Below are 16,257 nucleotides of genomic sequence, written 5' to 3' on the forward strand. Positions count from 1 at the left end.
GTTCTCTGTTAGTCCAGCAGTTTGGACTTGGAGCTCCCACCACAGGAGCTCGGGCCTGACCTCCGGCCTGGGAACCAAGATCCCGCAAGCTTTGTGGCACGGTTAAAACAAAAAAAAAAGGAAGAAAGAAGGAAAGAAAGGAAAAAAGGAGCAGCACAATATGAAAGAGAAAAAACAAAATAGAATTAGAAAGATAAAAATTATATTAGGAAAAATAAATACATTTTTTAATGTGATTGGTTTATTAAGAATTAAGTTGTAGGGAATTCCCTGGCAGTCCAGTGGTTACGACTCTGCGCTTTCAGTGACGAGGGATCGGATTCAGTCCCTGGTTGGGGAACTAAGATCCTGCAAGCCGAGTGGCGTGGCCAAAAAAAAAAAAAAACCTGCGCCCCCTGCAGTGGAAGCATGGAGTCTTAACCACTGGGCTGCCAGGGAAGTCCCCTGATATGAATTTTTTTATCACAGAAAAAATTCTTTAGACTTCCCTGGTGGTCAAGTGGGTAGGAATCTGCACTCCCAATGCAGGGGGCCTGGGTTCGATCCCGGTCAGTGAACTAGATCCCACAGGAATGCGGCAACTACGAGTTCGCATGCCGCAAATAAGAAGCCCATGTGCTGCAACTAAACATGCCACAATGAAGATCCTTCATGCTGCAGCTAAGACCTGGTGCAGCCAAATAAATGATTAAATAAATAAATACTTTTAAAAAATTCTTTTCCAATCGTAAGTCCTTATATTTGGTTTTGTGCTTCATGCTGTAGCACAAAATCAGTGCCCAATAAATATTTGTCAAATAAACAAATTTTCTTAGAGTCTTACAGCTGTCACTGACTTGATGCCAGTAGCTTTATGTCTTTCATTGAACTCTGAACTAATGAGGGCAGGATGTGAGCTTATGACAACTCTAGGATATTAAGTCTGCTTCAAGGTCTAGATAATAAAGCAATCTTGGCTTCACCCAAGTGATCAGGGTACAAACCCATCCCTGTTGTGTGAAAGAGGGCTTCTTGCTCTTCTCACTTTGCTGGAGGTACCGTCAGGGAGTACCCACACTGAACTATCTGTTCCTAGTGAAAATAATAATAGCTGCCTTTTAATGCATGTTTACAAAGTGTCAGGTACTGGGTTAGGCATGCATTATGTCATCTCATCTTTAAAATAAACCTGTGAAGCAGATACTATTATCCTCATTCTGTAGGTGAGTAGCTTTCACGAAGTCTCTTATCTGGTAAAATCTGTCTAACCCCAGGGCCTTTAATCACCTGACTGCATTGAGGAAGAGGCCTGGATCAGGGAGTAAGAGTAGGAATTGGAAAGGCAGTTTTTTGTTCTTGGATCTACCTCTTCACTCAATTAATGTAGGTGGGAGGAGACAGGGAGAGAGGATTCAGTGCTTTTATCTCTGATACAGGCACCAACTCAACAGCAAAGAATGGCTACCTTTTTTTTTTCTTTTTTTTCTGGCTGTGCACGGCATGTGGGACCGTAGTTCCCGGACCAGGGGTCGAACCTGCGCCCGCTGCAGTGGAAGCACGGCGTCCTAACCACTGGACTACCAGGGAAGTCCCAAGAATGGCTGCCTTAATTATTCTTCTGGATGCTGATCAATGCTGGGTCCAAACTGAGCTCCAACAGAACAAGGGTGGAATTCACTAGACCTGTTCCTTGTCAATTGCTGAGCAACTACTGAGTACAGAACCTTGATAAACACAAAAACAGTATTCTCTGTGTTCACAAGGAGTTTAAACATGAGTGGGGCTTTAAAATATTTGTACACAGAATTATATACCAGGAAGTATAAAGTATCTGTTAGCACTGGCATTTGAATAAAACTTTTATACCACCGGTGCAAAAGAGAGAAAAGAATGGGTTGCGGATGTGGCTTACTTTATCTGAATCAATGTTTCCCCATGGCTCAGGAACTTTGGTGATAAAGGTAAAAGAAGTTTTCATAGAGGAAGACAATAAACAAAGTTTCTTGTTTTCAGTCCCTCCCTTAGAGATAAATTCTGGATTTGAATGCAGATCAAGAAAATAGGTCAAGAGCATTCCATCTTACACCTCCCAGTTATAATTTCATCATGAGACTCCCTAAGATGCTAAGAGAGCTAAAACTGGTTTTGACTTATTCTGAAAGTGACTACATAAAGCTTTTCCTAGAGCTGAGGCTCATAAAAATCTATGGTTGTGTAGAACAGAGAGATCTTTCTTGCAGAACCAAGGAATAATTCCTCAATTTTCAAAGATGTAAAAGTTATAAGTTAGTTATAATCAATGATATCACTATGGAATCTTAGAAAGAGAAAAAAATCTTTTATTTTTTAAATTTATTTATTTAATTTATTATTTTTTTTGGCTGCGTTGGGTCTTCGTTGCTGCGTGCGGGCTTTCTCTAGTTGTGGCGAGCAGGGACTATTCTTTATTGCGGTGTGCAGGCTTCTCATTGTGGTGGCTTCTCTTGTTGCAGAGCATGGGCTCTAGGTGCCTGGGCTTCAGTAGTTGTGGCGCGTGGGCTCAGTAGTTGTGGCTCACGGGCTTTAGAGCTCAGGCTCAGTAGTCGTGGCGCATGGGCTTAGTTGCTCCGCAGCATGTGGGATCTCCCCAGACCAGGGATCAAACCCATGTCCCCTGTGTTGGCAGGCGGATTCTTAACCACTGCGGCGGCAGGGAAGCCCAAGAAAAAAATCTTATGCATCATCTCATATAACCCCTTCTTTTAGATGACAAAACCAAAACCCAAGAATTAAGTGACTTGACCAAGTTTATGTGACTTATTAGTGGTAGATCTGGGACTAGAATTGAGTACTAATAGGTAATTTCCTTCTTACCACTCTTCGTAGTTTCCCATTTTCTTTCTTTAGAACTTCTGAAAGTTCAAAGTATTTCCGTATAGTCTTTTGATTAGGCAGGAAGGTGACCATGACCCGGGATATTTGTGTTTAGGAAGAGCTCAGTCTCAGTTCTACCTTTCCCTCCAATTAAGATCTTCTTGATCATCTGATATAAGGAAAATTACCATTTATTAAGCACTTTCCTTGTGTCACGGTCTTCATATATGTAATATCATTGTACCTGCAAGATTCATGTAAAGTAGACCCGCTTCTAACATTTTAATGGGAATATGAATCCCCTGGGAATCTTGTTAGTGCAGATTCTGATTTTGCTGGTCTGAGATGGGGTTCAAGATTCTGTATTTCTAAAAAGCTTCTAGGAAAAACCAGTAATGCTGTTTATCTGTTGGCCTTATGTTGAGTAGCAAGAATCTTAATCTTATAGATGAAAAAACTGAGCTTTAGCAAGATTAAATAAATTGCCCAAGTTCATACAGGCAGTAAATGGTAGACTAGTTATTTGATCTAGGTCTCTCTGACTCTAAAGCTCAAGATGTGATAAGGGAAGCCAGGGAAAAATGGAAAGAGAGCTTATGTTCCAATATTTCTTAAACAGGTCACTTCTCAAGTGAGTCAGTGGCAGAATCCAGGACTAAATCAAAAAGTCCTGGCTCCGAGCCAAGTGTTTCCCCTTTTTCCTCTTATCAGTCCCCTAATCAGGATCTTTGCTTCATGCTTAGCAAACCATTTTTAGAATTGGCTTTTGGGTTTTCTCCATTACAGGTTTATTGCCAAACCCTGTGCACTCCATGTTGGCATCCAGGACAGTGGTCCTTATCAGGCCCAACCTAATGCCATCCTTGAAAAGGTGTTCATATCTGTTACCAAGGTAAGTGGGCAAAGAAACAGAGGAAGATTCGTGTGGGGGTTTATCCCATAGGGCAGGGGAGGATAAAAGAGCAAGTATTTCCAAGGGTAGGGATAGGATGGGATGATCTTTCACATTTGGGAAGTCCATAGAGCTATTAGGAAAACTTTATCCACTCAGGGAAATACCTTTGGGCCAGGATCCCTTAAATAAGTCAAGTTTACATACATTTGAGTTTTAGGCCTAGTAGCCACCACCACCCCTCCTTCTCCCCCAGACACACATCATATTTTGATTTTGTTTTTCCCTGCTCCAGCTCTTGTCATTACCTAGTTGCATAATCAAATGGAAATGGTACTGATAGCCTTTGCGGTTGGGTTTTAATATCTCTTTTTACTTAGCTTGGGCTGGAGGGAGAAGACCAAACAAGGATGTGTATAGATGAATGGTAAAGGTCCTTGATGTGTAAAATAGTACTTCATACTAAAAATGACTTTGGGGATGAAACCTGGAAAGAAAAACATTACTTAAGTCACTATAGTTATTGCCGCTTTGCCACTCAACTAGTCAAAGGGATTTAATGAGAGGTTTGAAGAAAAAGGGATGTTCTGACTCTGGTCATACATCTGCAGTATCCTGATGAGAAAAGGCTGGAGGGCCTGTCAAAGCAACTGGACTGGGATGTCCGAAAAATCCAATGCTGGTTTCGTCATCGGAGGAATCAGGACAAGCCCCCAACGCTCACTAAATTCTGTGAAAGCATGTAGGTGTGCAGAAGGAGGTGGGGAGTGAGGAGAAGGGTGGAGTATGACTGGACTAAGGTTTTCTTTTTGGAAATCACTTCTCTTGTTAGGATAACAGTCAATAGATGTGGAGGGCTAACTCTGTTATAGGCTGGGAAGAAGAGAACTGGAAGCCTGATCACCCTTAGTTTCTTGGACATGCTTGCCCCTAAGCTAGATGTAGTTCCATTTTGTTCCCCTTTCCCAAATAAATTGGGAATGAATTCCTATACTGGCACTTACATAGGTAGATATGCATACCCTTGTATACCTGGGTAGAGATAGTACCAGCTTGCTCTAAATTGACATTTTAGTGGGAAGCATCCCTTTTCTGGACATACTATAATCCATTTCACTGGGTTTTTGCTGATTATCCTCTGGACACCGAGTGCTGTATTTCTCATTGTCATGCAAAAAAAAATAATAGGCACTATCATCAGGGAGTCTAATATGGAAGAAACGTTTACTAAAGACAGTATACACTTGTGGAAATCTATTTTAAACAGAGGCTGGAAGATTTTTATCTCTTTGGCTTTTTCAGTAACAGTATTTGTCCCTATTATGGGAACTTAATTTCTTACCAGTAACTGTCTTATCCCCAAATCTGCTCTCTTGACTTCTTTACTTCACAGACTTTCTTTTGAGTGAATATTTTTCTAACTTCTACTTCTTGCCCATCCAGGTGGAGATTCACTTTTTATTTATGTATATTCTGCTATGGAGTTAGATTTCTCTGGTCGGTGAGTCTGAACTTTCTCTGGTTCTCTGTTGGGTTCTAATCATACCTACATCCCTGGAGATAAGAGTTAAATACCTTTAGATTTTGTCCCTTACTCCCTTTTTTTTTTCTTGTGATTTTTTTTTTTCTTGTGATAAGCTAAATAGATTGTCTTCTGTCTGGGGCCTGACATCAGTAACCTCATGACTCTACTGTTTCTCCCATAAATAATGCTAATAATAAAAAATTAATTAAATCAGCATAGTACGTGATGGTTTACAGAGCACTTGACAAAAGTCCTGTTCTTTCAAGGAGGAGACATTACAGAAATCAAGTCAGTAACTCATTATAGTGGGTAAAACAGGTATTATTCCTGCTTTTCAGTTAATTGTCAGAGTCAAAGAAGAATTTCAGGCTTTTTGATTCATGAGTCCTTTTTTTTTTTTTCACTGTACCACACTATTTTCCTCTAAATGCAATAATTGAGGCTTCAAAATACATGAAACATAAAGAGGCAGAAAGAAGGGAAAAGGAAGAGAATAGACAAATATACAGTCATATTTGGAGATTTTAATACTCTTCGTAATTGACTAAATCACTAGACAAAAATCACTGAAGATGTAGAAGATTTAAGCAACACAGTCAACCAATTTGGCCTAATTGACATTTATAGGACACTACACCAACAGCTGAAGAATATGTATTATTTTCAAGTGTACATGGAACACCAACTAAGATAACCATATGTTAGGCCATAAAATTAGTCTCAGCAAATTTTAAAATATTGAAATCTTACAAAATATGTTCTCTGACCATAATGGAATTAAAATAGAAATCAAATTAATAATAAAAAGATATCTAGAGAAATATTTGGAAGTTAAACAGCTCTTCTAAATAACCCGAAGATCAAATAAGAAATCATAGGGAAATTAGAAAATATTTTGAATTGAATGATGCTGAAAATACAACATACCAAAATGTGTGGCATGCAGCTAAAGAATACTTAAGAGGAAATGTATAACTTTAAATGTTTATATTAGAAAAGAAGAAAGCTTTAAAGTCAATGATCTAAGTTTTCACTTGAAGATCCAGAAAAAGAAGAGCAAAGTAAACCCAAAGTAAGTTAAAGGAAAGGAAAAAGCAAAAGCAAAAATGGATGAAATAGGCATTAGACAAATAATGGAGAAAATTAATAAAGCCAAAAGTTGGTTCTTTGAAAGGTTTAATTAAAATTGATAAACCCTTAGAAAAAAACAAGAAAACAAATTATCAGTATCAGGGAGAAAAAGAGGCTATCACGGGGATTTCCCTGTTTGTCCAATGTTAAGACTCCGCCTTCCAATGCAGGGAGTGCAGGTGTGATCCTGGTTGGGGAACTAAGGTCCCACATGCTGTGGGGTGTGGCCAAAACTTAAAAAAAAAAAAAAAAGCTATCGCTACATATCCTGTAGACATTGAAAGAATAATAGGACAAGATTGTGAACAGTTTAACAGTAATAAATTCAACAACTTAGATGAAATGGACTTAATTGAAACTCCATTAGAGATTATTACTTTTGACTTGTGAATCTTTGGCATGGAGATCTCGCTGTCAGTTATTAAATGAAATCATTGTCTTCCTGCCTCCCAGTTTCCTATATATTCCAGGTTGTGATGTTTCCAGAAACTATCCTAGAGCTCTCATTGCTCTTACATACCTCAAAGCATGGTTTCTCTCTTTGTAATAACACTTTCTTGTTCTAGAAGAAAAGTCTAGCCATTCAGTTACCCTAAATTCTGTCAAGAGGGATTCCTTTTCCTTTCCCAACTCTTTTGCCCCAAGCATAGAGAGAAAGGGATTATATAGATGAGCCAGGGGAGAATTCTAAGGGCTGACTTAGATTATCTGTTTTCTCTTAGTCGCCTTGGTTCTGGGACACCCGACAATGCTGGCACAGTTACCCTTATCAGGTAGGATCTGAGCCCTTTCAAGACAGGGGTCTTATGTGTGTGTGTAAGATGGGGTTGGGGAGAGTACATTGCCAGTCCCAAGGGAAGATGGCACATTTCCTTGGGATTCTTGAGGGATTAGGGACTGAGTCTCTTTGAGTCATATATTCAGGTATCTATTTTTGGGGTCCCCATAAGCAGTGAAATCCAGTGATCTGTTTGTTCCAGGTTCCTATATTCACCCTAATTGGCTGGAAAGAAAAACAGCTTCCTGGCACTTAATGAGGTGCTTTCTGGTTCATGTGTCCCTTTTGAATCCCTCAAGATTTTCTACTATGGTTCTAGTCCATAGTAGAAAAATGTCAGGGGGCTGCTAACAGAGTAGAAGAAAGAAAGGCCTCAGTGTATTTAATCCCCTGAAAAGCACTAATTGCCCAGAATTCTAGACACACTGATTTGGTTGTGCTATAGTATGTGTTAACCTTATCTGATCTCTGAAAGATGAGAGCTGAAGAGTGTATGTGGAAGGGAAGAGGTTTAAGTCTCCGCACCAATCCAAAGTCTGTTAGCTATTGCAGATCTTGGAAGATGATGGAGAGGAAGGTTATTTAATAATTTGGGGTATGGCTCCTCTGAGAGGGAGAAATTTGGGGAGGTGGAATGAGTCTTTGACTAGCTGGTATTCTAACTACTACTTTCTCTCTTCCAGCCTCTCACAAATGGGCTTTATTACTATTATATCATGGAATTGGCTTTCTATTGGTCTCTTATGTTTTCTCAGTTTACAGACATTAAAAGAAAGGTAAGGACATTGGCTCCCTCAACTCCCTGACTTATTGCATCCTCCTTTCCAGCAGCTATCATTATTGTCATTGTGATAGATTCTCTGCCCTGATTGGGACCACAAAAGAGGGAGAAAGTAGGTTTAATGGGACTTTCAGCTCTTTGTAATGTTCTCAGAAGTGAGACCTGACTAATGATGAAGTATATTTGAGGCATTCAGGGCAGCCCAGGATGAAAACAGTTAACTGTCTAAGAAGCATACCCTTTTCCTCATTTTCTCCAAGGTTCTTACATATACAAAGCTCAGGAAACTTAGTCTGAGCTTAGTTCCTAAGCTCAGAACGTAGGGATAGTAAGCCCTGATCCAGGAAAAGCCTTGATTCCAGAAAAGCTAGATCTGGCTTTTGTTTGGCATTAGGGACCCTTGTTCCCTCTCTGTTCTCCCTTCCTGGTGACCCCACTTACTTAAAGAATGTCAGTTGGAAGGGGTTTAGGATGATTTTGTTTACCCTTTTCTTACTGTTTAGGAAACGAAGATTCAGAGAAGTGAGTTGACTTGCCCACAGAGTGGCAAAGTTGGAAATGACTGAAGTTTTTTATAAGCAGACAGAAAGGGCAGAATCTTCACCTTTTATTGGTGTCCACCTGACATAATGCAGTTCCAGCAGCTCTAACCCTAATCTGTCACTAACTTGTGGTTATCTTTGGTAAGGAAAATCAGGGTTAGCCTTTGTGGGAATGGATTGAAATTGATCTGGGTTATTAGTTGTTGTGTAACCTAGAAGCTTGATACACAATTCAGATGCCTTTCACCCTCCTATGATTGGTAGACACAGGTCTTCTTACTAAAATTTTATTTTAATACATGACGCATATAAAAAGGTTTGTAATACATATGTTGGTTTTAAAACATTCTAGAACGTGTATTTGTAAACTCATCCCCAACTAAAGAGCTAAAATATACCATTGTATCTGTCTCTGTGGAGAGCACAGACTTTATATCCTTGCTTCTCTGATGCAGATTTACCTGCCCTCTCCCACCCTCTCTCCCTCACTGGGCTGGGAAGTATTTATTAGATATGTCTGATAACTCAGGTATTTAGAGATTTCTCCAGGGCTAACCTTGGCATTTGAACCCAAGAGGAAGTTTGAGCTTTAAATCTGAAAGCAGGGAGTGCTTGTAGTAAGATGGATTGTTTAGCATGTCTCTGAAATGTTTTGGAATAGTTTAGCTTTGCCCCCTTCACAAACCTCCCCTTTCTGTTAGGTCCCTTTGGTTGAAATTTCCTTCATCAAAGCAGAAGAGTCTTAGACTTTCAAGGATATCTGAAATATCTAAGGCTTGTATGCCTGACTACCACCTGGGAAATTATTTCCAAGTGTCAGCTCAGCATCCAAGCTCTACATGTTCTGCAACTACCAAAGAAAATTGTTCTTTTCTGTGTTTTGAGCTATATTAACGTAGATTATGGGTCAGTCATTGACGTAGAGAGTTTTGGGTCAAATGTTAGGCAGCTCCCTGAGGGAGAATTTAAACAAAATGGAACTTCTAAGGGGTGGGATAAGACCCTCTGAGAACAATGCAGGACATTGAGTTGGCTGGCAGCTCTATGGCCTTGCCTTTACCTGCCTGTTTTATTTTCATTCCTTCCTAGGACTTCCTGATCATGTTTGTGCATCATTTGGCCACCATTGGGCTCATTACCTTCTCCTACATCAACAACATGGTTCGAGTGGGAACTCTGGTCATGTGTCTACATGATGCCTCAGACTTCTTGCTGGAGGTAAGACCCCAACCCCCCTTTCCTCACTATTCCTCTTTCTTTACTTTTCCTCCTAAGAACTGGCTTTCTCCCCAGCTCAATTCTTATCTTCCTTTCTCCAGGCAGCCAAGCTGGCCAATTATGCCAAGTATCAGCGTCTCTGTGACACCCTTTTTGTGATCTTCAGTGCTATTTTTGTGGTGACTCGTCTAGGAATCTATCCATTCTGGTAAGTGGTAGGGCTGTGGAGCTATGGTAGATACGTAGCCATAAACTGGTGATACCTTTCACCAGTTGAGGGAACAGACCACCAAGGTTCCCTAACCCTAAATATTGCTCTGCTTCTTCCTTGACCTAACCTGACCCTGTATGGACTCTCAAAGGACCTCATTTCCCTTGCACAATATTTCTAGTGAGCTGTGATCTAGACTGAGAGCATCCAACTCACTTAGCTGTGGCTCGCCTGACTCATCTCTGAGGAGCAGTCTTCATTTTACGCCTAAGTAATTCCTTTGCCTTCTTTTGTACTGATTACAAAATTCTCAGGCTCTTGCTTGTTTTCCTGCTCTATACCCTGTCTCCCACCCTGACCAACACACACATACACCACTCTCACTTCTACACTCACTACTTTATGATACAAAGTCATTGACTCTGTGGGTTGGAGATTCTCCTTAGTCTGAGGGAATCAGCTACCAGCTGTCCTATATGTGCCTGAGGATCTGAGTAATTCCTAGGATTATGATTAAAATTGGTGTCCCAAACTTGTGAAACTCTGTATATTTGAAGTGATTAATAATATGACTTATTCTATCAGTTGCTAAGATTTCTATATCTTTCCTTATCCCTAAAGATAGAAAACTCCATGGGCCCCTTTCTTTATTCTTTTCTCACTGTGGATGAATATCTCTGGAACTTCAACTGATAGAAGGTATGGGGAGAAAACACAAGGTTCTGCTTTCCAGGGAATTCAGCTTCATCCCTATCTGTCTGGCTTTGACTCTGGAATCTGACCATTGGCCTCCCTCTTACAGGATTCTGAACACGACCCTCTTTGAGAGTTGGGAGATGATTGGGCCCTATCCCTCCTGGTGGCTCTTCAATGGCCTTCTCCTGATCCTACAGGTTCTGCATGTCATCTGGTCCTACCTAATTGCACGAATTGCTTTCAAAGCCTTGATCCGAGGAAAGGTGAGGATGAAAGATGGCTTCTTTCTTTGGGGCTGGGTGGGAAAATAGGTATTACCCAGCAAAGAGCCTAGGGCTCCAAAGTTTCCATCTTTTCTTTAAGTATGAGTGTTTAGCCATCTAAGACATGACTTAGATGTCAGAGGAAGGATCTGCCTTCTTCCTGTCCCTTAGGAATGACCATTGTAAAATAATAAACAGGATTAGGTTTGGAGATGACCTCAACCATTTCCTACCCTTTACCTACCTACTTTGTGGATTTCATATTTTTGTTTTTAGCATGGGAACGTTTTTTCAAAGGAAATCATATGCAGAGCTCCAAGATATAAACTGTATAAAAGCAGAGATGTTAGATTGCCTAGGAGTAGTTTGGTAAGTCGCAAGCTACCCCAAGATGGCCACACTGTGATGTTCAAGATACGGTTTATGTAAGGGACTAAGTACCGATCTCACCTTACTGTTGTATGAGGCAGGGGTCTTAAGTGAGATAGGTCTTTAGGGTTTCAAATACCCATCTTATGCCAAGAGCCCAAAAGCACAAAGAAAGATCATTCAGTGATAAAACTCATAACTGAATTTTGCAAATTCTGAAGCAGTCAGACTGTGTTAGCCTGCGGGCTGGGGATTCAGCCTTCGGTAATACACAATCCCAAGGGGAGGGGCTCTGGTAGAGGATACACTGACTCTAGGACAAAGGGATGGAATGTTTCCCAGGAATATATGATCCCTTGTGTCGCTATTCTTTTTTGTTTTGTTTTGTTTTTCTTTTTCTTTTTTTGCGGTACGTGGGCCTCTCACTGTTGTGGCCTCTCTCGTTGCGGAGCACAGGCTCTAGACGCGCAGGCTCAGCGGCCATGGCTCACGGGCCCAGCTGCTCCGCAGCATGTGGGATCTTCCCAGACCGGGGCACGAACCCGTGTCCCCTGCATCAGCAGGCGGACTCTCAACCACTGCGCCACCAGGGAAGCCCTTGTGTCGCTATTCTTTATGGCTGCCATTGGTTTCAGAACTTGCTTAGTGTGCCTGTGCATCTTGCTGTAGCTACTGGACATCTCTCTTCTCCCCTGCTCTTTCCTGACCAGGTGACCTATCCAGGAAGGATTAGACCCAGACTCTGTACTCTCCACTCTTTTCTCACCTCCTTCCTTTTTTCTATGCCTGGTGGGAGCTGGACAGTTTCATCTCTTGCATGTAAGTGTATCTGTGCTTCTGGTGTTCAGTGAAGCATGTCTGTCTGAATGTGTTTCTCTTCCTTCCTGCTTTCCATTCTGTTTCCCTGGGTTGTATCAGAGCATGTATCTCTCCTGACTCCAGCAATGGTGCCGGTCGGGTGAATGGTCACATGGGAGGCAGCTACTGGCTGAAGAGTAAGGTGGTTGGTATGGGGACTTCAGCATAGATGGACTTGTAGGGCTGCTGGCAGCCTACTCCTCTGGGCCTCCCCGCATCTGCACTTCTGTGACTAGGGGGTGTGCAGGGCACTGAAGAGAATCAAAGAAGAAAATATTTTCACTTCTTTAAAAAACTCTGCCATTTTATATGGAGCTCAGGTTGGGCCATTGTTGAATGGAGCTCAAGTTGCCAGGTTCTTTTTCCTAAATTGAGGCAAGATTAGAGTCTACTCATTTTTTTTACCCTTTCTGTTTTTCCTTTCCTTCCCACCCACCCACTGCCCCCCTCCTTTTTGAGCCTCCCTTTCCCTCAAATTTAGACACACTGCCCTCTGGTGGAAATTTCCTAAAGATCAGATAATCAGTTCATTATCTGGGTTCAGAGGTCGATAGCTATAATAAACCATAGAATCTTAGAGCTAACCAAAGCAATTACCCCACCCCTTGGCAATAGCAATTGTAGTTTTGTTTCCTTCTCACCCCCTTCTCTTAGTTACTTTAAAAAAACAAAAACAACAAAAAAACCACATTTATTATCCTTCAGTTTGGGAGGGCAAAAGTCTGACATAGGTTTCCCTGGGTTTCTCTCCTTTACTTTTATGGTCCACGGTAGAGAATCTGAAATACTGTGCTTGGTATGCAGGATAGTTTAGATTGAAAAACACTGCTCTAATCCAAATCCTTCGTTTGAAAATATAGAACAAAAAGCTGAGGTTGAAAGGTAAAGATTCATAGAGAGTAGCATGATTGGGACTGGGATTTTTTACTCGCTGACTGCCAGTCTGCTTTTTTTTTTTTTCAGTCTACTTTTCTTTTCACCATACTGTGTATCTTGGGGTTGCTCAAGAGAAGTAACTATCAACACCCTATGACCCTAGTCATAGGGTGTCAATAGTTGAGCCCAGGAAGAGCCCAGTTGTGGATCAGCTTTGGGGATAAAGCAAAACTCTGGATAACCAAAACTGCAGTGGCCACACCACCAGAAGATAGAAGCAATGATGATAGCCATATGTATTGTTTGTGTTGGCCTTTTCTTTTCTTGAGGTACAAGAGGAGGAAGGGTGTCTGTGGAGTTTCCTTCAAACCTAAACCACAACTGGGTGAATGATTTCAGCTCTTTTAGGCTGGTCCTGAAAGGTAAACTCCTCTACCAAGATGGCTACTTATTCCATTGAGAACGGAATTAGAGATGATGAGAGAGAAACCCAGAAAGCAGGCAAAGGATATTCACAACAGTCTCTGTGGTCCAGATAGTATTTTGAGTCAGTTGCCACCAGAAAGTAGGCCAGATTGGGAGTAATGCCCAAACATGGGCTCTGTGGGCTTTGTCTGTCTTATGATTCTAGAAAAGTTCTGTCCTTACCTTTTCTACCTTTGGCCTCATCCCACCCAGGTATCTAAGGATGATCGCAGTGATGTGGAAAGCAGCTCAGAAGAAGAAGATATGACCAGTAGCACAAAAGGCCCCTGTGGCCGCAGCTCCAGCAATGGTGCCGGTCGGGTGAATGGTCACATGGGAGGCAGCTACTGGCTGAAGAGTAAGGTGGTTGGTATGGGGACTTCAGCGTAGATGGACTTGTAGGGCTGCTAGCAACCTACTCCTCTGGGCCTCCTCGCATCTGCACTCCTGTGACTAGGGTGTGTGCAGGGCACTGAGGAGAATCAAAGAAGCAAATATTTTCACTTTTTTAAAAAAACTCTGCCATTTTGTATTTAATAGCCTCCAGGTTCTTTCAGTAATGTTATTTGCTCTGTGTGTGCGTGTGTGTGTGCATATGCATTTGTGCATATGTGTGAGTTTCGTTGCCTAGGTTGGAGCACAAGCCTGGTCCCCTTTGAACCCACCTCAATCCCAGATTTGGCTGCATCTTGAATTATGCTGGCTCCAGAGAGTCCCCTCCCTTGTTGCCCATGGCTCTTGAAGCTCTGGCCATCTGAATGGAGCAGCTAAGTTCACTCCAGGTTTCTGCACTGTTCCTCCTTTGGAGATGGAATATTTCACACGACGTTATATAGGAACAGACAACCATGAATGGATGGCCAGGATTGCTGTGGCCCCTAGCTAGGTCCCCTTCCTGCCACCTGGTAGTGATGGACAGCTGCTGATAGATACCCTGCTCTTCATTCAGTGGTACGCAGGGAGTTGGGGGGTGGGAGGAGCAGGTGAGCTGAGGGCTGGAGGACAGCAGCCACTGGGTGAGTTGTTAACGGTTTATACTATTGTTTACTCTTCTGTGATTAAAAGTGCTTCAACCCTCATCTGCTGTCTCAACCTCTTTAGTGACTCTGTCCCCAATCCCCTGAACCCATAATCTAATTAAGAACTTTTTCAGGTCTGATTCTAGAGGCCATTGGACACCAAGTTTTTCCTTTCTGTGCATGCTGGAAAGAGAGCGCCTGCATTTTAGGGCTTTATATTTTAAGAAAAAATAAACGTGTAATGACCATAAGAAAAAATACTGAGCAGATGAAAGCATGTATATTACTAAAGCAACAAAGGCTGTGGTTGAAGAGCTAAGACACCTTGAGTATTTCCTGTATTTCCCATTTTATTGAATACAGAGACTGCCAGTTAACATCTTAAGATTGCGATAAGTGAGTCTAAGCAGATGTTTTCTCTTTAGTTGTTTTCTCTTTTAGCCTATGGAGAAACAGTCTTCCTAATCTAGAATTTTCTCTAGTTGAGGTCAAGGCAAAATTACTAATAGTAGTATTCATCTCTTAAAATAGTTTTCCATTTAGTGAATATTCAGATTACCAAAATATTTCCAGATGCTCTTGTGTACATTAAGACATATGGTGTGCTTCATTGTTAGGGAGATGGATCAAAATTGAAAGAAGTAGGTTATTGTTCTAAGAATCAGATACTCATTTGATGTTCATTGACATTATTGGGATATTGACTCTACTAAACTTACTGAGTGGCTGGATTTTAAAAAGACTTACTATAGGGCATGGAAAAATTAAGTTCTAAAAAGTCTTACCTAGTTATTTGGTCAGAGCTAGTCAGGAAGACTAAAAGACTAGGGTCTTACATTTAGTTCCTCAATTTGCCGTATTGTTGAATAAATTAGTAATTATAAAATATGAATGAAAATGCTTTTGAAAGTCAGACAAGGTATGTATATTGCCTTTTGAAATTTGAACAATTGCTTTGTAAATACAATCTGAATTAGTTGGCCCAGTTAATCTGACAAAAGATGCAACCAAGTGGTATAATAATTAAAGTAATAATTGCTAACACATAGCTCTTTATTACATGCCAGGTACTGTATTAAGCACTTTACATATGATTAAAATACAGCAAAATAGGTTAACTTGCCTAAATTCAAACAGCTAGTAAAGAATCAAACTCAGAGTCTCTGTTCTTAACCACTATACTGTAACACTTCCCAAGACTTCATATGAGGAAGAATAGTTGTTGAAGAAGCATTTAGCCAGAGGCATAGACTGATTAGAGTTAGCCTTGGATGAGTGAATTGAGATTAGGGTCAGTTATAGGAACAGGGTCTTGTTCTGAAGAGGAACTATATGCATATAGCTGGAGTGGGAGATGAGAGAGAGTTTGCTAGGGAGTTTGAATACAGAGCCGGAAGATAATAGTGTTAACAGGGGGGTGGGCAGCAAGACTGTCATGAGGCCAGTTTTATAGATGGCCTGGGAAGGTTTTATGCCTGAGAGGAAGGCCCCAAATCAGTGCAGAGCAGGTTAGATGCAGACCCATCATCCCTACCCAAGAACTAGGAATATTTGTAAGAGAAGCAAGGCATTACCTCTCCTCTGTTGAATGTAAAAGAGTTTTAACTTTATTATTTATTGAAAAGATAACATGTTTGTATAGTGCTTAACTGCTTTGAAGATGATTTCATTACATCAAAAAGTGAACTTCAGAACACTGCTGTGAAAGTAGGGATTATTATCTCCATTCCATAAATGAATGTTCTGATTGTCTGTTACAATGTAACTAACCACCTGAAAACGTAGTGGCTTGAAAGAACAT

General features: G+C 41.1%; 1 protein-coding gene across 1 annotated transcript in view; it reads left to right on the forward strand.

Annotated features, from left to right (window-relative positions):
* The window catches only part of CERS5 (ceramide synthase 5), a gene marked incomplete at its 5' end in the record, with an annotated part of 28,486 nt that extends 13,970 nt beyond the window's left edge, over window positions 1-14,516 (forward strand). The window contains 9 exons of the mRNA XM_024736425.1: window positions 3,619-3,724; window positions 4,336-4,466; window positions 5,168-5,225; window positions 7,103-7,153; window positions 7,842-7,934; window positions 9,571-9,699; window positions 9,801-9,907; window positions 10,713-10,869; window positions 13,651-14,516. Of these exons, the coding sequence (XP_024592193.1) occupies window positions 3,619-3,724; window positions 4,336-4,466; window positions 5,168-5,225; window positions 7,103-7,153; window positions 7,842-7,934; window positions 9,571-9,699; window positions 9,801-9,907; window positions 10,713-10,869; window positions 13,651-13,827 (1,009 nt within the window). The remainder of the gene's footprint in view (window positions 1-3,618; window positions 3,725-4,335; window positions 4,467-5,167; window positions 5,226-7,102; window positions 7,154-7,841; window positions 7,935-9,570; window positions 9,700-9,800; window positions 9,908-10,712; window positions 10,870-13,650) is intronic.
* Window positions 14,517-16,257: the final 1,741 nt, after the last annotated feature.

Source organism: Neophocaena asiaeorientalis, unplaced genomic scaffold (genome assembly GCF_003031525.2).
Source record: "Neophocaena asiaeorientalis asiaeorientalis breed wild unplaced genomic scaffold, Neophocaena_asiaeorientalis_V1.1 scaffold134, whole genome shotgun sequence".
In the NCBI taxonomy this organism is placed as follows: domain Eukaryota; kingdom Metazoa; phylum Chordata; class Mammalia; order Artiodactyla; family Phocoenidae; genus Neophocaena; species Neophocaena asiaeorientalis.